We start from the raw sequence: 23,983 nt of genomic DNA, 5'->3' as shown, positions 1-23,983 counted from the left end.
ATTGGGCCCAAATGACAGTTATCTCCTATTACGTGTAGAGGGCAGTGAAAACAGGGAAGAGTAGGCAGGTGTTTACTGCACTGCCTTTGAGCAACCATTTAAAATTAGGCTTTGAATTTTATAGAAGGATGTTAAATTCAGAGAAGTTTAAGCCAGTTTTCAAGAGTTGTCTGAAATTACATGTCACTTATCTGTTTATATAAGAGTGGAATGGAAGTAAGATTTAAAATCTTATATCATCATTGTTTTCATTTGTTGCCATAAAATTAATTAGTTCTTTTATATATTTAAGTTTTTGTCTTAAATGAATTTTTTAAATTATAAAAACCAGGTTATCTAAGAGAAAAGAATGATCCAGAGGGATTCTAGCCAGGTGTTAGACAATGTGATGATATAGGGCCTGTTACAAACTGGAAATGTATGCTCAATTTAAAGTATTTAGATTCGGGCTGGGGTTGTGGTTCAGTGGTAGAGCGCTTGCCTAGCATACATGAGGCACTGGGTTGGATCCTCTGCACCATATAAAAACAAAACAATGTGTCCACCCTAAAACTAAAGATACATAAATAAATATTTTTTAAAAAAGTATTTAGATTCATTATACTTGAAAACACTGCAAGCCAACAAAAAATGTGAGACTGCCAGTATCCTCTCTCTTGAAGAAGCTATTGGAAAATATTGAGAAGGTGGATTTCTGATGAGGAGGTTGGTTTGGAATTGCCATGATTTTTTGTGACTGTTTTGTTATAAATTTAAGGTTTCCCATTTCTTCTAATTTGTCTGTTTCAGCTGTTTACTACATTGCCTGATGATACTCAACCTGGGCCTGATTTTTATGGACTACCATGGAAGCCTGTAGTTTTCACTGTTTTCTTTGGGATTGTATCCTTTGTCATTTTTTTTTGGAGAACTGTTCTTGTTGTGAGTAAATTAACTTACTTATACCTCAGCACATAAGCACAAGGATTATTTTATATAGTCACTGCCCCCCCTTTTTTTTTCTTTTTCAGTTGCTAAAACACAAATTAGTGGTTTAAGTCAAACTAACCTTATAAAATAATTTAGTGTGGGTGCAGTTGGTAGAACTGGTAATTCTTACAGCCATCCTGACCAGTAGTTTCATATGTATCAGAAGTCTTAAAAGTGGGATAAAAGATGGGATAGGTTAGATAAATATCCTTTTATGTAGCATATATGCCTAGTAATCTATCTTAAAGAAATAACTATGCTTTGAAGATTTTGGTAATGTTTTTCAATGGAACAGTGTATTAGATTGAAGACTTAGCACAACATAATTCATTTAGGGGTTATTGTATGTTCAATTAATGGAATAGTAGGCAGATGTATTTATTTCAAAGCTTTGAGGTACAGAAAATGCTCACAATTAAATGTGAAGTGGGGAAAAAAAGCAGAAACTAAGATTTAAATGTTGATGAACTGTATGTTAATATAAACACATATAAACAGGGGGAAATGCTGCAAAGAAATACAGTAAAATGAGAAAAAGGAGATGAGATAATTTTTCCAGTCTTTTATATAAATTTTTCCCAGATTTTATGATTTGATCATATTCAGAAAATACCTTTTTATTTGGAAGTATAGATTATGTGTTGTCCAAAAATCCATTAAATGTTTTGTTCATTAAGTCTTTTTTTTTCCTGAGCAGAATTAGTCTATCTCTGTGTATATGTGTACATATATGTATAAGTGTGTGTGTGTGTGTGTATATATATATATATATATATATATATGCACTTATACATACTTATGTTTGTACTGTAGGTCATTCTGTTTCATAGTTATTTAACATAATTGGAAGAAAATTATTTTAGGTAAATGGACTTTGCATATGAAAAGCCTAACAGTTAAAGAGGCCAAAAGCATTGGATACAAATCTTTTCAAATCTGATTGTTCTTTTTCTGATTTCTTAATTATATCAGACATATCATTGTTAAGATAAGTTTCCTCTCCTTGTACAATTGAGTGTAAAATCTCTTAGAAAGTATTCCCTTCTTAAATAGAAGAATCGTTTGCCTGGATTCCTGTGAGGAATTTTCTAATCTCATTGAACTTTTTCTCAGCTAAAAGGAAAAAGGAAATAGAAGGATAAAGAGAAGGGAAAAACATGAAAACATTTTATATTTCTCTCTCTTGTTTCTTTCATTTCAAGAACCCTGGTACCTGTTTCTCTTTTCACTAGGTTATGTGGGATCTGGTTCCTAGCTTGTTGCTCCTCAGTTTCAGCATTTGACTTTGGAACTTTAGTCCTTACCTTAGATGACTGCTTTTATGCTACTTCCCATTTTCCTCTGTTGTCATTTTGAGTAAAAGGTTAGCAAGGCTATGACATTAAAGAAATGTTCATTTCTTTCTGTGTTGGAGTTTTCTGAATGCAATTTCCTATTATGAAGATCCCATGGATGATCCATGGACACATCTGAGTATCCCATCACCATTTATAACATTTGAAAGGACAAGTAATATGCTAAGTTACAAAGAAATTTAGTGATGTTTTAAAAAAATTTCTGCTTACGTTTTATTATCAGGTAGTTTATTGCTGTCTTTTGGAAATGATTGTTTTTGTCCTTTCCAGAATATGCTAATTGTCATTTCTCTTGTTGCTTGTGCATTTTCTTCTAGCAGTCTTCCCTTTCAGATTTCTTGCTATATATTTAGTGGTTTGCAGAAATAAGATGATGTAGCCTCTTAGTTTCTAAATTCAGCCAATAGCCAAATTTAAATTGGAGTTCTAAGATGTTTTCTGGTGAGTGAAAGTGGCATATCTTAGTACAAAGATTATGCCTTTAATATTGTTTTCTCAGATTCCTTTTGAATAGTCATTGTTTCTAGACTTTATCCTGGTTATTTAGAATTGTCAAGCAAATGATTTTGAGTACACACACACACACACACATACACACACACATATTTACTGTGAAATAAGGTGCATATCTTAGTGTTTTTATGTCAGAGGCTATTTATGAAATATCACTACCAATTAAATTTAAAAGGCTTGTTAACCTTTACTTATTTTTAATCCTATAAATTATTATCCTGAACCAGAATGTTATTAAATTCTCACTTGGTTATGATTCTGATTGTTGTTTTAGGAATGTTGTTTCTATTGAGCAGATGTTTTATATCAAATTTAATCTTTTTTCTCTCTTCTAGGTAAAAGATAGAGTATATCAAGGTAAATTTTTAGGTCTCTTAAACTTGTAATAACCCTTTGTATTGGTGTTTGATGTGTGTTTTATGTATGTTAGAAGTAGATACAGTGACTTTTAATGTCTATTATCTTTTTTACCTCCTGAAAATTTTACTGTTCCTAGGTTGCTAGCATGGATAATAGAGTAGATGATGATGGTTCCAACTCTGAGATAGGAGATAAAGAGGAGGAACAAATTGTGGATAGGGAGATGATAAGTTTTAATTTGGGGCAGATTAACTTTGAATATTGATATAATGCAGATGTATTACATTTGAAGATTATTTCTATGCTAATGATTTAATCATGCATTAAGTAATTGAGTAGATAATTTAAAGAATGGTAATGTGAATCAGTATGTTTTCATTTCTGTTTTTCTTTGCAAAGAATTAAATGATTCCATTTTCTGAAAAGAAAGTGTTTTGAGAAGGGAGGAATATCAAGCTACAACACTTTACTGTATTTCCCATCTGTGAAATAAGCTTAAATTGAAATATCATTTTGGATGGGAGGGGTACCTGGGATTGAACTCTGGGGCACGCTACTGAGCCACATCCCCAACCTCCTATATTTAGAGACCAAGTCTCACTTAGTTGCTTAGTGTCTCACTCTTGCTGAGGCTGGCTTTGAACTTGGGATCCTTCTAGCTCAGCCTCCTGAGCCACTGGGATTACAGGTGTGTACCATTGCGCCCAGCAAAATATCATTGTTCTTATATTTTTCTTAAATTTTAATAATTTTTATACTCTTATTGCTAATAAGCATAGATTGCTTTTTAAAAGCATAATAGCTATGCTAAGAAGTATTTCCTCATAGTACCATATAACATGTCTTTGCTTTTAGTAGATTGAATAATTGAATTTCATTTAGTGATTGTAATAATCTTGTATATTTCCCCCTTTTAGTCAATGAACAGCAAATTTCCAAAAAGGTGAACAATTTCATAAAAGAAAATGAAGAACTAATGCAGAAATTGTCAAATTATGAACAGAAGGTATAATTATTTTTTTGTTTCTTTCTCCCTTGGTTCTAGCTTGAATCATTTCTACCTGTTTTAATTTAAAAATCGTATTTTAAATTTTTTTTCATTATTTCCTACAAATCATCCAAATTCTAAGCAGTCATGTATTAAGTACTGCTTTCTTCTGGAAAGGGTCACTTGTCTGGAAGTAACTTGTATAGTAGCACTATAATTTGTGTATCTTAATTCTGAATGCTTTATTTACATAGGTGAAGGAATCAAAGAAACAGGTTCAAGAAACCATGAAACAAAAAATGATTCTTTCTGATGAAACAACTAAATACAAGGTAAAAATCCCTTCTTTTGGGGGAATTACATTCTAAACTCAAAAGTAAATGTAATGAGTGAGTAATCTTGACACCTATTTTTTCCAGGATAAAATGAAGCTTCTTGAAAAAGCTAATGAACTTCTGGATGAGAGAGCTAAAAGTCTTCATGTTATGTTAGAATCTGAGAAAGAACAGAAAGCTAAGAATCAGGACTTGGTAAGAGTTTTGCTGCTAAGTGTTACTGCAATTTGGCTTTTGAAATATTTTGTAAAATTGGTTAAGTTAAACTTAGTCTAGCTGTTAACTAAAGTAAGATTAGGAGCCAAGGAAGTTGAACCCACTTCTGCCCATTTTGTGGAACTTTTAAGTACTGATACAACAAATTATTTTTATGAGCCTAGGAAATATTTTTATTCTCAACCTTGGATAATTTTCATATTGCTTTGCTCTGCCCTTGGAAACATGCAGAACAACTAAAAAACTATTGTCCAGTTGAACAGTATTTGTTTACTTTTTACTTGAAAGAGTAATGAATTAATCAATTTTCTGTACTTAAAAAAATTTTATTTCATTTTCAATTTCTATAAGTTTCTATAATTACATAAAAGTTGCAAAAGATAGTAGAGAGTGTGTTCTGAAATATCCTACCCCCAAGTAAGCTTGATCACCTAGCTGAGGTAGTATTTATCAGATTTCTCCACTGTAAAAATTCTTTCCAATCCTTTTCATATTGTATTCTTTGGAAGTTACCATGCACAGCCCACAGTTAAAGTATGAAGAGTTACAAGCTCAGGATGCAGCTCATGGTAGAGCACTTGCCTAGCATACATGAGGCCCAGGATTTAATCCCAGGCATTGCAAACAAAGATTGCAGAGTTATATCCACTTCCTTAAGGAGCGGGTATATTTATAAATTTTTTGGATTTCTTCTGTATGTAAGATTAGACTATTCTTCCTTAAATTTTATCATTTTTTACTTCAGATAAGAAAATTTTAAAAATGATCTTGGGAAATTTTTTTCTCTATCACAAGAAAAAAATTACTAATTTGAACTGGTTTACTTGAAACAGTAATTAATTAGTTAATTTTCTATGCTTTAAAACATTTTATTTACTTATTGCATTATGATTTTCTATACTTTGACCTTTTTTTTCTGGTTATCTCATAAACAGTAAGGTTGTGGATGCCATGAAATATTTATGACTTCATTTTCCCTCATCTCTTTCAGTTCTTGATTTTTTGCTTAGTCCAAAGCTGGATCCCCTGCATTTACCTGAAATGTAATGGGATGGCTTGACAAAAATTTTGTTGTGTTTATCTTTTTAGTATATATATGTGTGTGTACACACACACACATATATATATATATATCAGTATTTCTACTGAAATCCTAATGCATATTTTGTGTTCTGTTTTCACCTGGCAGATAATGGAAAATAAGAAAACTATAGAGAAGCTTAAAGATGTCATTTCAGTGAATACTTCTGAACTTTCAGAGGTAAAGCTGCCAACTCTTGCTAACGGATATTAATACTATATCTTAGTTTTGTTGCAGACCAAAAATTTGAGGTGTGCTAAAATGTGCAAAAAATGAGAACTGTATGATGTGTGGTTTGGGAAAGTATAACTTTGTTTTTTCTTTGGAATTAATTCACTAACTGTAGTGTTTTGCATTAGCTTCACATTGTCCTTAATGAAGCTAAGCTTCGTGAAGAGAAGGTGAAGTTGGAATGCTGTCAGCTTCAGAAAGAAAATACCATGCTTAAGAAGAAGAAAGAGCAGGTAAATAAAATTTGATGTCATACATAATGTAAACTAGAGAAGTGAATATCATTATCTTGTATCTTTTTTGGATCTGTTTCTGAGGTAAGGAATATTCATGTAGGACCTTTTCTAGATATGCAAAGTTTAAACAATGCTCCCCAAATTGAGTGCATATATATGGTCTCCATCTGTTTTGGATTTTTGGATTATTGCTTTTCTTATCAAATGTCAATCAGTTATTAACTTGCATAGCCTCAAAGAAACTTTTTAAACCAGAAAATTAAGTATTTTATGATCCTCTTTTGAGTAGTTACTGATTCACCGGCCAAGGGAAGATTACATGATAAGGAATCTAAATTTAGGAGACAGTCATATGTGCCCAGCCATTCCTGCTGGAGGTAAATTATTTGAATTGGCAGCAATTTTCTGGGGAATGCAATAAACAGGGTCAACTTCCTGATAGCTCTGATGTTCTTACTGCAGCTGTGAGAGTTGAGGCCACTCTGCCCTCTTCCTTAACCAAGGTCTCAACCTCCTCGATTGAGGGAGGCCACCGAGGAGTATGGCTCTGTATTTCTTTGTCTAAGTCTTGTAGTCCTGATGTATCCAGTGCAGAAACCCCTCCCTAACCCATAGGAATTCATGTGTTTTGACTTTTCAGTTGCAGCAGGAAGTGAAAGACTGGAGTACATCACACACTGAGCTCAGTGAACAAATGAAATCATTTGAGAAGTCACAGAAAGATTTACAAGTAACGCTTAGTCTTAAAGATGATACTATTAATGTAAGTTTATACTCCAAATACATGTTTCATCTCATGAATTCTCCTGAAATCTTTGAATTAAAATTGAGAGTCTTCCAACCTTTTGCTTCTTTTCTAGGCTCTAACTAATTACATCACACAGTTGAATCGGTTACAATGTGAATCTGAATCTGAGGATCAAAGTCGAGATGAGTCAGATGAATTAACCAATGGAGAGTTAGCAGGTAAGATCAGTCTCAGGGAGGTTGAATCCTTTTTTGCTTTCCTGTCTTTAATTAAGTATACAGATGCCACTTTTCAGCTGGCTGAATTTCTTCTTAAGCTTCAGGGTTGTAGACACATATCACTGGATCTATAGATATGTCTGTTGCATTGTCAGAGGTGGGTTGCTGGGGTATAATGTAGCAATAGGCATGTGAAGAACACTTGACTTTTTCTATCCCATTGAAAACTAGTAAGTACACTGCAGCTACAATAGTCACATCCTATACCTCTAAGTATTGAACATTGTACAGTAAGAGAAATTTATTAACTTATGCAGATGATACTTGATTTTGATACTCATCATCTCTATGGCTCTGTGGTTTTAAGTCCACAGTCAGTCTTAAGAGTCCGGAGGTAGTTGGAACCATAAACTAAGGCTGTGAGAACAGAGGCTAGAGACTATCAGAAAGCTAGAGAGGGAGTGTAACAGTGTTTACTGATGAGGAAAATATTTCCAGATGTTTTCTCCCAAGTTGGATATTGCTTACATAGCAAGTATTTCAAACCACACCTGGTAGTAGATTCAGGGAGAAAATAGAGGATTGAATCTTTCTAAACAAGACACTTACTTGCCCAGGTGAAGATAGATCTGAGAGAGAAGAAAAGCTTTTATCTTACAAGAATAACATAGATAACATTTTAGTTGTGCAAACTAGAAATTCACCTTTTTTTTTTTAAAAACAGACACAGTACTTTTATTTATTTTTATGCTGAGGATCAAACTCAGTGCCTCACACATGCTAGGTGAGCACTCTACCACTGAGCCACAACCCCAGTCTGAAATTCACCTCTTTCTTTTTTTTTTAAATCTAAGCTTGCAATTCTCTTAAAAGTCATTAGTCTAATCAGTTTAATTATTTAATTGATTTTTTTTCTTCCGGTGTTTGAACACAATCATTTTTTAGTTTGGGGAAGTTAGGAGAATATAGAGTTAAAAGTAAGGAAAGGAAAAGCTAAAAGTCTTTTGTTTTTTAGGTGATCGGAACGAGAAGATCAAAGATCAAATTAAGCAGATGATGGATGTCTCTCGGGTATAGTTCTTTGTAAGAGTCCCATAGTGCCTGTGAATTCTTCCTGTGCCTCACTTTTAAGAATACTTCTCTTTTCTGCAATTTTTAGACACAAACTACAATATCAGTAGTTGAAGAGGATCTAAAACTTTTACAACTTAAGCAAAGCGCCTTGATGTCCACAATATGTAATCTAGAAGGTGGGTTCTTCTTGAGAAGAAATTGCCATGTTGAAAAGACTTAAAATTTTATTGGAAAGATAAAGAATGGCTTCTTGCTTTCATGCTTCTTACTTTTCTTGGCACTACTCCCTCAAACAAGTTCTTAAGTCCTTGTACACATATAGAGATAAGCTGTTTTATCCTTTACAGACCAAATAAAGAAATTAGAAAGTGACTGCAATTCACTACGGTCTTCTAAAGCTGAACTGGAAGAGGAATGCAAAACTCTTAGGCAGAAAGTGGAGATTTTAAATGAACTCTACCAGCAAAATGAGATGGCACTCCAAAAGTAAGATTTTCATTGTTTGTTATTGTTATCACTGTGTGAACTAACAGATAATTTTATCTTTTCTTAAGATTATTTACAATTTTTTCTAGTTGTAATAAGTAGAGATTTGTCTTTTTTCCTTTGTGTTTTGTTTCCTATAAGTTGCATTTTTCTTTCCATCATCAGTCTTAAGAGTCCTGAGGTAGTTGGAACCATAAACTAAGGCTGTGAGGTCATCGTAATCAATTGTCAAATTCATATGAAGGCAGGAAGTGGTAAACTGGTATTAACAGTCACTGATGTGGAAATACCTCTCAAAAGACCTAGGCCCTTTCTATGATCCCACTATTTATTTTAATTACCTTTCATTGTGATCAGTTATGTAAATCTAATGTTTTGAACTTTTATCTCTAGCTCTGGACCTTTAAAAATACTGAGTGATTTGGAATGACATGTTTTAGTAGAATAAAAACTTCAAAAAGGAATAATATTTACTTATTGATGGTACAAGTTTTGGACTTGAATATCTCAGATGTTCACACTAAAAATTGAACTGTGGCAAGGACCTTAGGAGTTATGATTACAGAAGTACTTGTTTGTAGTATATATTTATATATTAATCTTCTCAGTGTGGAGCTAGTTATTTTTTGAAAGTTCATTTGAAGTTTTTAATCCACAAAAATACTTGAATTCTCTAAAAATAGGTTTTTTGTGTCAGATTTTGTTTGTTTGCACCTGATTTTACTCTTCGGCATATATATATATATCTTGTTAAAGCAAAGACAGACCTTCTTATAGACCTAACTATTTTTAGGTATTTTGACTTCTTTTGCCTAATTAATGCATTAAATATTGAAACCTTTCCATTAACTTTTCTAAAATTCTGTGATCTCCAAGCGACCTTTTTAGAATCTCAAATTTTTGTTCAGGCCAGTTGTAAATGCCTGGCCTGTTTCAAAGAAACATTTCTCATTTTATCACTTTTTATTTAAGAGAACACTTGTTTTCTCTGTCCATACTAGTAATATGAATGACCTAAATGGCAATTAATTTTCTTTGTAATGCAGTTAAATTATAGCACTATTTTTCTCAACTCCTCCAAAATTCATTCAGTCATCATCTGTGGTTTGTACTCTTTTTACTCATCCCCAGGTACTATGTTAGTTCATGCCTGTGTCATCTTTTCTGTTTCTAACCTAGGTCATCTGTCTTCATTCTCCATTATTTATATTTTTATATAATTTATTTCAAATTCTTAGTAATTTTCTCTATAGCTGCTTGAGTGGACTTTCTAAAATATGTCTGTCCATGTCAATATGTGCCTGTGGTTTATGAAGAATTTGCTTTCTATTTGATGACCTGTTCTTTTTTTCTTCCTTGTATCTTTTTAATAGTTTAAATATTTTTAATTATTTTCCTCATCCCCTGTATAAGCTTGATGTAATCATAAATTATAATGGAATTATAATTATATAATTGTAATTATATAATTATAATTATAATTTTATTCATCTTCTCATAATTTAAAGGCCATGGTATATATTCTGGATTTAATAAAAACCTGACATAGATTAATAGGTTTATTATTTTTTTTATGGGCTTTAAGTAGCTCCCGAATCAGATAACTGTTGTGGCATTGTATGTTAGTACTTCATATACTGTGAACTCCATAAGACATTCATTCAATTTATACACATATTTAAAGTTTCTGTAGTTCTGCATTCTACACTGTTGGTTTCATATTTGAAATTATTTTCATTCTATTTGAACATTGTCCTTTAATGATAGATTTGATTAGTGTATCAAAGTAGTACAAGGATAAACAGAATAGTATTTTATCCACTAAATATTGCTACCTTTATAATCTGTATTAGGTTGACATGAACTTCATGATTAGAGTTAAAACCAGTTTCCATTTTTAAAGGATCTCTCTTTTGGCTACTGAATTTTGACTGTTACTTAGTTTTAGCAATTTAAAAATATCCAATTAATTACCATCTGTTCTAAATTTTTTCTTTAAGGAGTCCATTATCATTGTTGTTTGGTCTTATCCCTCCCCTAGTTCCTGTAGTCATTTCTCTGGTTTTTTAACAGTTTTATTGGGAAGTGCCTAGGTGTAGTTTTCCCCACCCCACCCACTTTTTCCTCTTGCAGTTATGTTGTTTGGGACCATTAAATATTTCTTGAGTCTTTTTTTAAATGTTGATTTTACCTCATTCTCTCGATTATAATAATGCATATTAGAATTTGATTTCCCCTGCCTCCTACATTCTGGATTTACTTCTTCTGGATATTTTCTTCTGACCTGTCTTAAAAGCGCTAGGATTTATTTTACTTCCCAAATCTGCTGCTAAAATCATTCATTGAGTTTAGGATTTTAAAAAGTTCAGGGTTTAAAATATTATTTTAGTTGTAGATGGACATAATATTTTATTTTATTTTTTATAGAATTTTTTTAAGAGAGAGAGAAAGAGAGAATTTTAATATTTATTTTTTAGTTTTTAGCGGACACAACATCTTTGTTTGTATGTGGTCCTGAGGATTGAACCCGGGCTGCATACATGCCAGGCGAGCGCACTATTGCTTGAGCCACATCCCCAGCCCGACACAATATTTTATTTATTTTATGTGGTGTTGAGGACTGATCCCAGTGCCCCACACATGTGGGGCATGTGCTTCACCACTGAGCCACAACCCCAGTCCTATTTCAGTACTACAGCTCAAACCCAGGACCTTGAGCCATGTGCTCTACTATTGAGCTACCTCCCCAGACTCCTTGCTCTTTCTCATAAGGGACTAGTGTCTTACTGCTTTCCAAGCTATCTTTAATCTCATCATTCTGCCTCTGCCTCCTGAGTATCTTCGATTGTAGGTAGGTCACCACACTCAACTATTTCTTGGTTTTATAGTTTCTAATCCTTTGACAAAATTCATAATCTTTTTTTTTTTCCTCTTTTGTGGTGCTGGGGTTTGAACTCAGAGCCTTGTGCATGCAAGGCAGCACTCTAACAACTAAACTATATTCCCAAACCTGAAATTCATAATCTTGACTTTACTTTTTTGAGTATATAAAGCACAGTGATTTTAAAACATGTGCGGATAACCCCATTAGGTGGTTTCCTTTTCTGTGGGATTTTTTTCTCACAGAATTTTGTCTTATGGAGTGCCTGATCAGTTTTGATTGGCTAACATTGTTGTGATAATTATAGATGAAATTTGAGGACTAAGATGAAGTTATCTTTTTATAGAAAAGTGTTGAGGTTACTTGAGTAAGATTGTCTGTCACTTTAAACTTAGTCAGCAATTAAGATAATTCAAAAATGACTTGTCTTTTCAATGTTTCAGTATTATTCCTTTTGGATTTTTTGCCTGTTCATCACTTAAGTGTGCAGTACTTTCTAATCTAAACTCAAAGGCTAGGGCTTTTATTAAGGGTCCCTTTATTTGTAGCCCCAAACACTTGTTTTTTCCCCTAAGCCCAGGAATTTGATGAAGGCTTAGTTCAGACTCATTATATCTCTGTGTTATCTTCAATATGTGGGTAAACCTAGGAGAAAAGTACCTTAAAGTGCCAGCCTTACTAGTAATTCTGAGATTCCTTTTTCTAATGGATCTTGGCCACATACATATATCTTCACTGCCTTTTTAGCTTGGATCCTTTCAAACACAATTTTATATTCTTATAAAGATGTTTTGATTGTTCTTAGTACTCTCAGACTAACTCTTTGATAATTGGAAACAAAATTCTCTCTGTCCTTCAAGATTCAGTTTTCTCCATATTCCTTCTTAAGCCAGTGGGGAAAATTATTATATTCCTTTAGGTGTCATTTATACCTGAAACAGTGAGCTCTTTTATTCTTTAGCATCTTACAAGGTAACTAGTATATTATAGCCACTCATAAAATACTTGCTGAAGAATTAAATGAGAAGCTATATAAGAATATATAATCCCCTTTTTCTATTTGGTATCAATAATCCTTTTTTACTATAGTTCTTCTGATTTATGGAAAATTAAGTTTCAATTTAATTATCTTTTGAATTAGAACTATGGCTAAAGTAATACAAGGATAGCAGAAAATAGTATTTTTTAAATCATTAAATGTGGCTACCTTTGTCTCAGTAGATGAACATCTTAAGTTTCATGATCAGAGTTAAAACTTGTCAGTAGATAATACTCTGATCGTGGGTCAGTTTGGCTTCTTTTCAGACATTATCAAAACTCAGATTTGTCTTTTTGCTTAATTGCAATTCTTTTGAAATAGATATCTAAAGTGTGAAAAATGTTCTGTCGTTAATTGCATAGCTAAAAAGACATATTCTAGAAGATTTTTTCTTTGACTGACTATATCTTTATTATGGTACCAGTCTTGGATTGAGAAAAGAGTTCCTCCATGACAAAGATATACTTAGTGTCCTACCCATGGCAGAAACAAGAAAAGAATTATCCCCTGCTTTATCCTAATATGTTTAATTATGTTAGGTTGATCAGTCCTGATCTTCCACATTGAAGTAAAGTAAAGTGAGTTTTTATTATCTTACACACAGGATACTTGCCCTTGGGGCACATGTTGTTTTCACATTTATTTTATTTACTGGTAAGTAGAGAATTAAGAGGAGAAGTTAGAAAATGTAAGTGATTTGCCAGAGTTTGATTTACGAAATTGCAGGTTTGAATTTCTATTTTATGTGCCTAAGCATTTTATAGAATTGTGGGAAGTGATATTTACAAAGAGAAACTTTTGATTTGATAACTGGCTTTATTTTAGGAAACTAAGCCACGAAGAATATGAGAGACTAGAAAAAGAGCAGCGGCTGTCAGCTGCAGATGAAACGGTGGTTTCCGCTGTACAGGAAGTTAAAAATTACAAGTGAGTTCAGTTTCTAAAGGAGGGTGTCAATGTCTAATGATCTAGTGTTAGCTTTCTTTTTTAATCTTTTTTTACATTATGTAGATAGAAGAAAATAGAATGGAAGTATAAATAACGAGAGGATATGAATACATTCAATTCACACAGGAGAAAAAATAAATTTCAACTTTACAAATGAAAAATGTTAACAAAAAATTTACTTACACCCAATGGGAAAGACCATAGGGAACTTGGTCAATGCAAACAATTCTGGGGGTTTTGATTGTTGTAGTAATTCTTTAAGAAATCAGTTTGCTGTGTGATGTATCAAGACCCACAAAAGTGTGGCATTTGATAGACCTTGGAAATCTTCTATGGATATAATTTGAAAAAAATAAAAAATGTTTTAAGGAGGAAGATATTTCTAGCAGAATTACTTGAGAACACACTGATGAACAGTTACAGAAATTATAATTTATCATTCAGAATCTTTAGCAATTAAATGATAAAGAAGTTATTAGTATTAGGTTTTAATTTTATTTATTTATTTATTTTTGGTGCTTTACTACTAAGCTACATCCTTAGACCTTTTTTTTCCCTTGAGACAGGGTCTCAGTTGCATAGGTTCCCACTTAATTGCTGAGACTGACCTCGAACTTGTGATCCTCCTGCCTCAGCTTCCCAATCATTGGGATTACTGGCATGTGGCATTGCACCTGGTCTGTAGTATTAGTTTTGATCACACTGGATTCATATAACTATAGAAATGTTTTTCTTATGTATGATAAAGTCTTTAAAAGTATAGCTGATGGAATAAAGGGAAAATGGTCAGAATGTTTCAAATGTTATTCAATTGTTGTAATTCTTAGGTGGAGAATTGAAGAACTGGAAGAAGAACTACAGAAAACCGAGCGCTCATTTAAAAACCAGGTAGTAATTAATACTGTCCTGTAGTTGCAGAATTCTTTGTATCTAATACAGACAATTATAGGCTATTATAATGAGTCCCTAAAAACATATTTTTTTAATGTGTTGTCTTTTTCAGATTGCTGTGCAGGAGAAGAAAGCTCATGATAATTGGGTAAGATTTTTTTCCCCCTTTTCTTCATTTTGTGCATAGCCTACAGCAACTGAATTTGAATATTTTCTCTTTAATAGCTCAAAGCTCGTTCTGCAGAAAGAGCTATAGCTGAAGAGAAAAGGGAAGCTGCTAATTTGAGACAGAAGTATGTGATTTTGGTATCTTACTATATGTTTTATAGTGTTTTAAGGTTATGCTAGATATTATCTATGAAGGAATAGATTGCTGTTTCATAATTCAGCCCATTCTTTCTCAATATTCAAGACTATTGGAAATGACCCAAAAGATGGCAATGCAGCAAGATGAACCTATGATTGTAAAACCTATGCCGGGAAGACCAAATTTACAAAATCCTCCTCTGAGAGGTAGGGGGCACTTTGTAAAAGGAGCTATTTTATTTCTTGGTGCAGAATGTATGTAAATTACTTTTTATTTCTGTGTGTAATGGTTATGAAATAATCTGAATGATTTGCTAAAGCAGGAGGTGAGGGTTGGTGTCAGGGAGAAGGCTACCTTAAAGTAGTAACACGGCATTGTTGTCTTTAGGTCCACTGAACCATAATGGCTCTTTTGGTCCATCCCCCGTGAGTGGTGGAGAATGTTCCCCTCCACTGATGGCAGAGCAAGCTGGAAGACCTCCTTCTGCTACTCTTAATCAAAAAGATATGCCCAGAAACGGATTTGGTGAGCATTCACATGTTGCTTTATAGTAAACTGCTTCAAGGTTTTGCTTTTTTTCCCTTTTGAATATTCTAATAAAAACATAGAATTTGGGCCTGTACAATACATAGAAGATAATTTCTTACGTTATCTTTGTGAATGTTTTCTGTAAAATCTGTTCTAGAATAGAAAACATTTTTTTTTTCCTGGAGGTCCCTGTATTGTTTTTTTCTTTTAAATTTTACACTGTGAAGTGTAAACCTTTATCTTTAAATTAAATCTCTATGGTGTTCCTTTCCAAAATATTATAAAAGTAGCCTTAAACTTTATGTAGCATACATATTTCCAACATGAAATACTGAGTCTTATTTCCAATTCTAAATAGGACTGTAGTCTTGGTAAGATTGGAAGTCAGGTTATACAGACTAAAGAAAAAACAGCCTACACATACTTCAAGTCTATAGCTTAAAGTTTAGGACCAGTACTTATTAATCTGATGTTCTATCAACCCAAGGCAGTTCTTTATTTTACTTAAGTCTCTTCATAAATTGTGATTTATGTATTGGGCAACCCATTTTTTTAAAAAAAATATTTTTAATTGTAGATGGACATGATATCTTTATTTATTTTTTAAATGTGTGCTGAGAATCAAACCCAGTGCCTCACACATGCTAGGCAAACACTCTACAACTGAGCTATGACCCCAACCCCTGGGCAACCCATTTTTAATGTTGCTTTCCAGTTATTGTTGAACCCTGACCTGTCCACCAGTGGTTTATTTCTTCTGAAAAATACATACAAGGGCTCTGATCTTTCTTTCCCAAGGGTCAATGGATGGACCTTTACCTCGTACTGGTCTTCTGAGGCATCTGGGAAACCCGTTGCCTCTGGTAAAGGACCAAGTAATTTCAAAGAATCTGTAATTGTGGATGGAGGATTTTTATTCTTTTCATGTTAGAATAAGTCTGAATCCATTCTTTGACCTCTAACAGACCCAGGATGTGGTCCAGCTCACATGAACAGCAGCTCCAGAAGTTCTTCTCCAGCTAAGGTGACGAATGAGGGCAAGGTAAGTTTTGTAGTTACTGTGAATCATGTGGTCATGCAGGAACATGTAGCTTTCCTACAGTACTTTCTCTTTCCTTTTCCTTCTTTGTGTTCTATTTGTACTATCCCATTTGTTTTTTAAAAAGCAAACTGTTCCCCAAGAAACTGAGACCCCCTCAGTCTCCACCATTACTTCTTTGACTGAGCATCCAGTTGGAGTAAGTACTTAGAGGTTGAGAACTGAATTGGGTTTTATTCTGTGCATTTCTGGGAAGGATATTCAGAGCATGACACTGATCTTGTTTGCTTTAAACTGCATGCAATATTGAGCTTACTTTTCTCCTTAACTTGGGAATGTTGCTTAAGTGTGTACAACTATAATGAACTACAGAATGTAAAAAGTTATCACTCTAACTTTATATGGTGTTTTGTGTTGAATCTTCTAAGGCAAAGTAAATTCATTATAAATTATATAATTCATCATTTTTATTTTTGTTTGGAAGAATGTTATTTAAGAATTCCTCCATTTGTGCAAACCCTATTTTGAGTGATTTTAATTAGATTGGTATCAGATTTTCTGAAAGTGAAATACTGTTTCAGTGAAACAATGATAATCTGAAATGACCTCTTGAGCCAGTCCCAAGCAATGGTCTCATTTGTTCACATAAGTGTATTCTCTTGTAACTGTGTTGCTAATATATCTGGTAGGTCTTCTGCAGCTCTATAATAAAATAAATTTTTAATTGTTTAGTTTCAAACCCACTACTCATAGGAAATGATAAATCAATATCTCAAATGGTGTACAGTAAATGAAAGTAAATATTAAAGCCTTTTCTTCCTAATTTGTGTATATAGCACTGTGATGGAAAATACTTCTCAAGTTCCAGTGTATATATATTCCAGGAATATACATCTCTGGAGAAATCTAAGGGCAGCTTAGATAAGACCCCAAACCCCTTTGTAGTAGAAGATTTAAAAGAGAGCAAAGACCCATTGTTAGAGAGGAGTAGAGGTGGGAAAAGCATGGCTTGGAGGCAAACCTGGGATTGAGTTTCTTTAATATGCAGTGTGGCCTTCAACAAATTATGATATTCCATTTGCTTTTGTTCCCTCTTATTTAAAACAAGACAGTCTACTTAAAGATCTCAGAGGTTGAATAATATATGAAAGACTTACCGAAGATACTCTGAATAGTAGCTATTATTACATGGGTAGAGAATGGATTTTTCATTTTATTCTGTTCATTCTTAATATGGAAGTAATGAGCTATTGTGATGAAAGGGAAGTGATGGGGAGGGGGGGGGAGTCCCTTTGAAATAGATTGTAGTGAATACAACATGACATACTGGTCAGAAATCACCTCTGTTAACAACCTCTGCCAGTCCTCTTGCCTTTCCCTTTCCTGTGCAGATATAATCAGTAACAAACTGGTCCCTCTTGTGGCATCCTTCCAACTTCTGTAAGCTGTCAGTGGAAATACACAGGAGGGGTGGGTAGAGTTTTGTTGCACTGATGGTGTTCTCTGGACAGGTGCCTGTTTTGGGTTTTAGCTTTTATCGGTGTTGGTACTTTGTCTTAATACATAGGAATTTTAAAACTTTTAACTTCTTTCAAATCTTAAATTGCAGGTTCATATGGCTATGAAAGGGCCCCCTCCTTTCTCAGGGGTACCCTTCATGGGCCCCCCCATGGGACCCCCAATGGGATGGCCTCCACCACCTCCCATTCGGTATGGACTGCCACTTCAGCTCGGTGGGCCTTTTGGGCCTCAGCCAATTCCTCCACCTTTTGGTATGATGATCTGAATAGTAGTGATTGACTTATAAATCACATTCATCTTCCACTTCTATTGCTTGCTAAAACAGTTGGTTGCTATCTCAGGTCTTAACAATGAAAGGATAAAGCTGAGTACATTTTAACTTTTCCTCCAGTTTTCTTGCACATATGGGACACTACATAATCTTATACTGAGATAGGCAATAGCTATCTCTCATAGACAAGGATAAGGGGCTATATACAGAAAAGCCAGAAATATTACTTCTGCAGATGTTTGTTGAAAATCTGTTGATATGTACTGCAATAGATGGAAAGGTGGATGAGATGCATGCCATAACTTAAAATTTTGTCACAGATATGAAAATCCTACAACATAAAGTTTGTAATCACCCATAATGGAAGCATAAGCAGTAGGTTATAGAATATAGAAAAGGAAAAGTCAAACCCTCCTTACCTTGAGAAAAGTCAGAGGGAAGTGTTAAAGAGGAGGATTTAACAGTGATCTAATAAATGTTGCTGATTTAATTAGGTGGCTGTGGAAGGCCTTTTCCTGGAGGGCCTGCACCTTGATTCTGATGGCATGTGTAAAGTCCATGCTGAAATACTTCATGAATTTTTAATGGATAGAGTAATAAATAGTGGGATTTCCTTTTATCAAAATTTCTTTGATGTAGTAAAGTTCTTATTTCATAATCTATCATCTTTTCATGGTAATATAGTACTTCCAAATATAAATGGAGCTCTTGTGAGATAGAAATAATTCTGCAATTATATAGTAGGAAAAGAAAAACGACAAGCCTGGAGCTAGGTAGAGCCATATTTAAATCCTTAATATGTTGCTTCATGGCTGGTTGGCCAAAGTCTATAACCTAAACTTGTTCCATTTCAGTTTGCCTCATCTGGCAAGTCAGGATGTTCACCAGTTGATGTTCTAGGCTTGAGAGAAATTAAAGACTATAATATCAACATACTTGAAATCACCCTAGTTCAGAAATTTCTGGGTATTTACATAACTTCCTTTTTATTTTCCAGGTCCTGGTATTCATCCACCAATAGGCTTCAGAGAATATGCACCAGGTGTTTCACCTGGAAAACGGGATTTGCCTTTTGACCCTCGTGATTTTTTTCCAGAACCTGCTCCAGCACCATTTAGACCTTTAGGCTCATTTGGCCCAAGAGAGTACTTCATTTCTGGTGCCCCATTACCACCTCCAACTCATGGTCCCCAAGACTATGGGCCACCACCTGCTGCAAAAGTCTTAATGCCTTCAGGCTTTAAAGATGAAGCTCCACCTACACCTGATTCTCAGGTGTGAGGGATGTTCACAGGCCTTAAAACAGGGCCTGTAAAATTAACCTCTGACACTTAGTCAGAAAATGGACTATGAACTATTCATCGAGTTAAAGGATTATTGGCTTCAAAATATAAAAGTTTATTTTAAAAGATTTATGTTTTTAGAATAAAGCTGCCTTGGCGCAGTATACATTTTGAGCCAAAATATTTTCCCCCTAAATATCCCCACTTAAGCTAGAGTATTCTTCCAATTTTAAAATGTGCAATAAGGAATATCTTTGTTTTAGTTAATGTAGCATATACAATTGCTAAATGATTTAGAATGTCATAATTATGGACATTTCTTGTGGAAATGCTTTAAGAACATGTATTTCCATTATCCTATTTTTAGTGTATTGCAGTTGATAACAGAGAAATGGTGTTTTATAAGCTTGATTTTTTTCTCTTTCAATATCTGGTCGCAGAGACTGTTACGCTAAAAATGTTTACTCAAAGATCATAAACTTCATTTTCCTTCTTGCTGAAGTTCTTTGTTGTAATAGTTCATAAAAAATTGTTTATTAATATTTCCCAAGTGTCTGTTGATTCATTGGATCGTCATGAGACTTTGTGCCATTGGGGAAGCATGTAAACTCACTCTCAGAACTGAAGATGGTGACTTGGCAGCATATTCCCTGTTGCTCACTGTTAAGGAGGCTGGACCTTGGTCAACTGTGGACTTCTATAGAGGATTTCTTTTACTTGTGAGAAGTCTTGTGGCTCTATTTTTGTAGCACATTCCTGTACTTTTTTCTAACCACTGTCTATGTGAGAATGGTTTTCTGAGAATGAGTTTACATTAGTAGCAAGAGTTGTTTGACCTGAAGTTCTACTGCTTTTGCCATTATTGCATTATAACAGTAAAATATAAGGTGGTATGTTGTGTCTATAAAATAAGGAAATTTCTTTTTAAAAATGTACACAACACACTCTTCTCTTTCCCATACCTTGCCACTGATTTTCAAGGAATATGATAAAAAAAAATTAGAAAAGTATAATCCTCTAAGAATGAATGAAACTCATAAACTTATAATGTCTATAATCAGCAAATATGGGCTGAATTAAATTCTTTTTTTGATAGATACTCAAATATATTTTATTTAAAAATCAATTAAAGCAAATCCTGAATCTGTAACTACTGTCTTTAAAACAATGTTTCTAAGAACTAGCTCTCCAGAACTGTAATATTAATTACGGCAATTTTAACAGTACATTTTAAGAGGTTTAAGATTTAAATAAAATTATAAAAGCCTAGTACTTTTTTTTTACTGCTAGACCATATTCTTCCATTCTTTTAAATTCTAGAAAGTAATAGGATTGTTAAAACCTAGAACATAACATATTATTGTTCTTTTTATGTCCCCTAAGTATTCTCAAAATAGGGGCAAAAGCTTCAGTGTGAAACAAAATCTCTAAACTACTGAAGATAACTCAGAATAAAAAGAATTTGAGTCCTTTAGGAAGAATTCAATCTACATAACCTCCATTTAATATTAGAAGCAGCAGCTGTGTGTGTAAGAGGAAAACCATATAATAGCTTATGCCATTTTTAACCATGTAAAATAAAATTTAAGTCACAAACACCAATTTTGAATGTATCTTTCAACCTCTACAGGACACAAGGCAATGCTGAAGTTACTAAAACTTCTAATTTTAAAATAGCATTTAAATAAAGGTGATGTCAGCTAGGAAGATAGATTTTCAAGGAAAGGCAGATTTATTATTTTATTCAAAGCAACAGTAGTTTTCCCTCTAAAGCCTTTTTTGTATTTATTCTATTAGTAAGTTATAATGCATTCTACGTAGTTTATCTGAGCAGTTCTGAACCCACCTATAGTTGCCTCTCCTTACATCCATCTGATTGTACCACTTCTGTAGCAAAGCCCAAGGTATCTGCCAATATACAGGTTGTGTAGAGAATACTGTCCCCTGATTCAATTATACTTTTGTATCTCAAAAGTTTTCGAAGTCCTCTCCAGCAAATTGTGTTTCAGTTTAGTTACTAAAATCATTTCATTTGTGAAGCAGTAGTGTTTCAACCTGAAAGTATTACTGCTATAGTTGTAATTATTGTCCAGTGACTCATCCCCTCCCACACTAGAAAGTAAATTTAAACAACTAATTTGTGAGATACAGATTGCTTTGTGTTAACTGCTTCAAGATAAAATCACCTTTTTTTGGGGGGGGGGTTGGTCAATCAGGTCTGAATTAAAGCTAAGCTGACGACAATGTTCAATTTAAGTTTGTTTAATGCTGATGAAAGACATTCATATAAAGCATCCTCTTTTTTTTTCCATATAACCCCATTCTTTGGTGGCAGCTGGGGTTGTGGCTCAGTGGTAGAGTACTTGCCTAGCACAGGCAAGGCCTTGGGTTTAATCCTCAGCACCACATAAATAAATCGAGGTTAAAAAAAAGCATTCTTATGTGAAGGATGCTAAATATTTCTTCATATAAATTATCACTTTGAGGGGCTGGGGTTGCATGTGAGGCACTGGGTTTGATCCTCAGCACCACATATAAATATAAAGGTACTGTGTCCATCTACAACCAAAAAAAGTTTGTTTTTTTTAAATTATCACTTTGATATACATATTTTATAGTATGAGAAAACAGAAAGAACAATGTATCAGTTTTGCTACATTTTAATAGTAGATTTTAAGGGAGCAACATCAAACATCAGTAACATCAAACAAAAAGGTACTGAGCACTCCACAGGGTACAGAGTAGAGTGCTGCCAAGCACCTTGGAAAGTTTACATGACATGGAGAAGATGAGGCCCTTCTCTTGAGAAGTTTACAGTCTGGAAATTTTGACTACTCAGAGTTTCGGTTGAGTGAACATTTTATTAAGGCAAATTCTTCATTTCCTAGAACTACTGTATACTGAACTATTTTTGCACTTGTGAAATTAACCCAATCCAGATGAAAGAAAAGACTAAATTTGGTTGAGAATTCTTTCAGGCTCATATAGTTTTATTAACATTCATCTAGTAAACAAAACTGACCTAACAGACAACTGAAAAATTAAAGACTAGATCTCTTGAAGTGCAAGGGCTAAAATAACTGTTATTCGTTTTAAAAAGCAAATTGATGGTATGATTAGGGTTTACACTAGTTTAAAAATAGGCCAAGTATTGCATTCCCTTCATGCATTGTTCATTTAAAATAGTGAATATTAAAATACATGGGTTCTACATGTAACCCACAAAAAAGCTCCTCACAAATCTTTATGTTCTGTGTATCAAATATCCACCTTGTGTACTATGACAGTTTTATTTATGTCTCATCAAGTTAAAAGTAATGTAAATAGTGAAATTATAATAGGCTAATAACCTGCATATTTTCATATGAATGTCAATATATCTAAATAGGAAATAAATGGCAGTCGTATCTACCTATATTAAAAAAATAGAATATCTTTCCAAATTTTGCATACTCATCACTTTATAAAGACAAGGTATGCAGGTTTTAAGGTTTCACAATCAGTTGTCAGAAAAACAGCAGTTGTTCCTGCAGTATCTCATTAGCATCTGACTCAATTATTTTTAGATGACATGATTTAGACGACGTAAACCCACTCAAAAATTTGTAATTATTCTGAGAGAGATAGTTTTAATGTTAACCCTAGAATCATTTAATGTTAACCATAGAAACAATAGCAATGTGATATAGAACAACTAATCAACATGACTAAAAATATGCTCACTTTCAGAAAAACAATCTGGTCATCTGGAAAAAAATCACAGCTACAATCTGGGGAACACTCCCATATAAGATATTGATCTGATCAAGGCACACTATTTCTAAGTAGAACTATCAGATGAGGGTGAATTTAGGCCAGCTCTAAGGAACAGCCTAAAAGACAGACCATAACTGATCCAATTTCCTTTCAAAGCAATCTAGTACTATCCTACCCACTTCAATTCAAAAGTTTGAAGTTAATTCAAATCAAAAGACCATATTGGAGCAAAAGTGAGCAAATGTGTAAATTCTAGCACATTCTTATTGCTGTATTAAGTTTGAAGATGAGCATACCTACCACAGCAATATTGTTCCAGGAAGCAGGGTAGGAACAGTGGTAAATTAGGAAACAGACTATTAATTGCACAATTAATAGAAAAGTAAAAACAAGTTTCAAAATCTACAATAAATCTGTATCTAAAGGAGTCATAACAATGAGGTGCTGGACTTTAGTTCTGTGGTACAGCTTTGCAATGGACTCACTGGCCTATAGATACGGTTCACTTCCTGCCTCCTGAAGGATGAATATGCTACACAGAGCTACGATGGTTTCTACTGAGTGGTAAAATTCACAGAAATTCCACATTACTCATGTCAGAATCATTCCTTGTGCAAAGTTTGATGTAGATGAAGATAAAGTGGTTTCTTGGTCAATAACTGCAATTTCTTTCTTTTAAAGTCAGTGGGTTTCTTGTATCTGTAACCAC

General features: G+C 33.7%; 1 protein-coding gene and 1 long non-coding RNA gene across 6 annotated transcripts in view; one reads left to right on the top strand and one right to left on the bottom strand.

Moving 5' to 3' along the window:
* The window catches only part of LOC144373911 (transport and Golgi organization protein 1 homolog), a 58,288-nt gene extending 38,228 nt beyond the window's left edge, over positions 1–20,060 (top strand). For 3 of the 4 annotated variants that reach the window (XM_078036885.1, XM_078036886.1, XM_078036887.1), the window contains 21 exons: positions 790–921; positions 3,173–3,194; positions 4,115–4,203; positions 4,440–4,517; positions 4,605–4,715; positions 5,926–5,997; positions 6,177–6,281; positions 6,925–7,047; positions 7,145–7,250; positions 8,266–8,321; positions 8,410–8,500; positions 8,672–8,810; positions 13,556–13,657; positions 14,506–14,566; positions 14,682–14,717; positions 14,795–14,862; positions 14,982–15,082; positions 15,264–15,401; positions 16,370–16,446; positions 18,053–18,215; positions 19,233–20,060. In XM_078036885.1, coding sequence (XP_077893011.1) covers positions 790–921; positions 3,173–3,194; positions 4,115–4,203; positions 4,440–4,517; positions 4,605–4,715; positions 5,926–5,997; positions 6,177–6,281; positions 6,925–7,047; positions 7,145–7,250; positions 8,266–8,321; positions 8,410–8,500; positions 8,672–8,810; positions 13,556–13,657; positions 14,506–14,566; positions 14,682–14,717; positions 14,795–14,862; positions 14,982–15,082; positions 15,264–15,401; positions 16,370–16,446; positions 18,053–18,215; positions 19,233–19,516 — 2,154 coding nt within the window. In that variant the 3' untranslated portion in view covers positions 19,517–20,060. The remainder of the gene's footprint in view (positions 1–789; positions 922–3,172; positions 3,195–4,114; positions 4,204–4,439; positions 4,518–4,604; positions 4,716–5,925; positions 5,998–6,176; positions 6,282–6,924; positions 7,048–7,144; positions 7,251–8,265; positions 8,322–8,409; positions 8,501–8,671; positions 8,811–13,555; positions 13,658–14,505; positions 14,567–14,681; positions 14,718–14,794; positions 14,863–14,981; positions 15,083–15,263; positions 15,402–16,369; positions 16,447–18,052; positions 18,216–19,232) is intronic. The other variant, XM_078036888.1, reaches the window with a different exon arrangement.
* The window catches only part of LOC144373913 (uncharacterized), a 45,558-nt gene that overhangs the window by 20,160 nt on the left and 1,415 nt on the right, over positions 1–23,983 (bottom strand). Inside the window, exon 3 of one of the 2 annotated variants that reach the window (XR_013433471.1) lies at positions 22,163–23,973. The exons of the other annotated variant lie outside the window; for it this stretch is intronic. This is a non-coding gene — a long non-coding RNA (uncharacterized LOC144373913). Of the gene's footprint in view, positions 1–22,162; positions 23,974–23,983 lie in introns of those variants that run through there. 2 annotated transcript variants of the gene reach the window in all.

Source organism: Ictidomys tridecemlineatus, unplaced genomic scaffold (genome assembly GCF_052094955.1).
Source record: "Ictidomys tridecemlineatus isolate mIctTri1 unplaced genomic scaffold, mIctTri1.hap1 Scaffold_521, whole genome shotgun sequence".
Taxonomy (NCBI): Eukaryota; Metazoa; Chordata; class Mammalia; order Rodentia; family Sciuridae; genus Ictidomys; species Ictidomys tridecemlineatus.
This window is presented reverse-complemented; position numbering and strand designations above follow the sequence as displayed.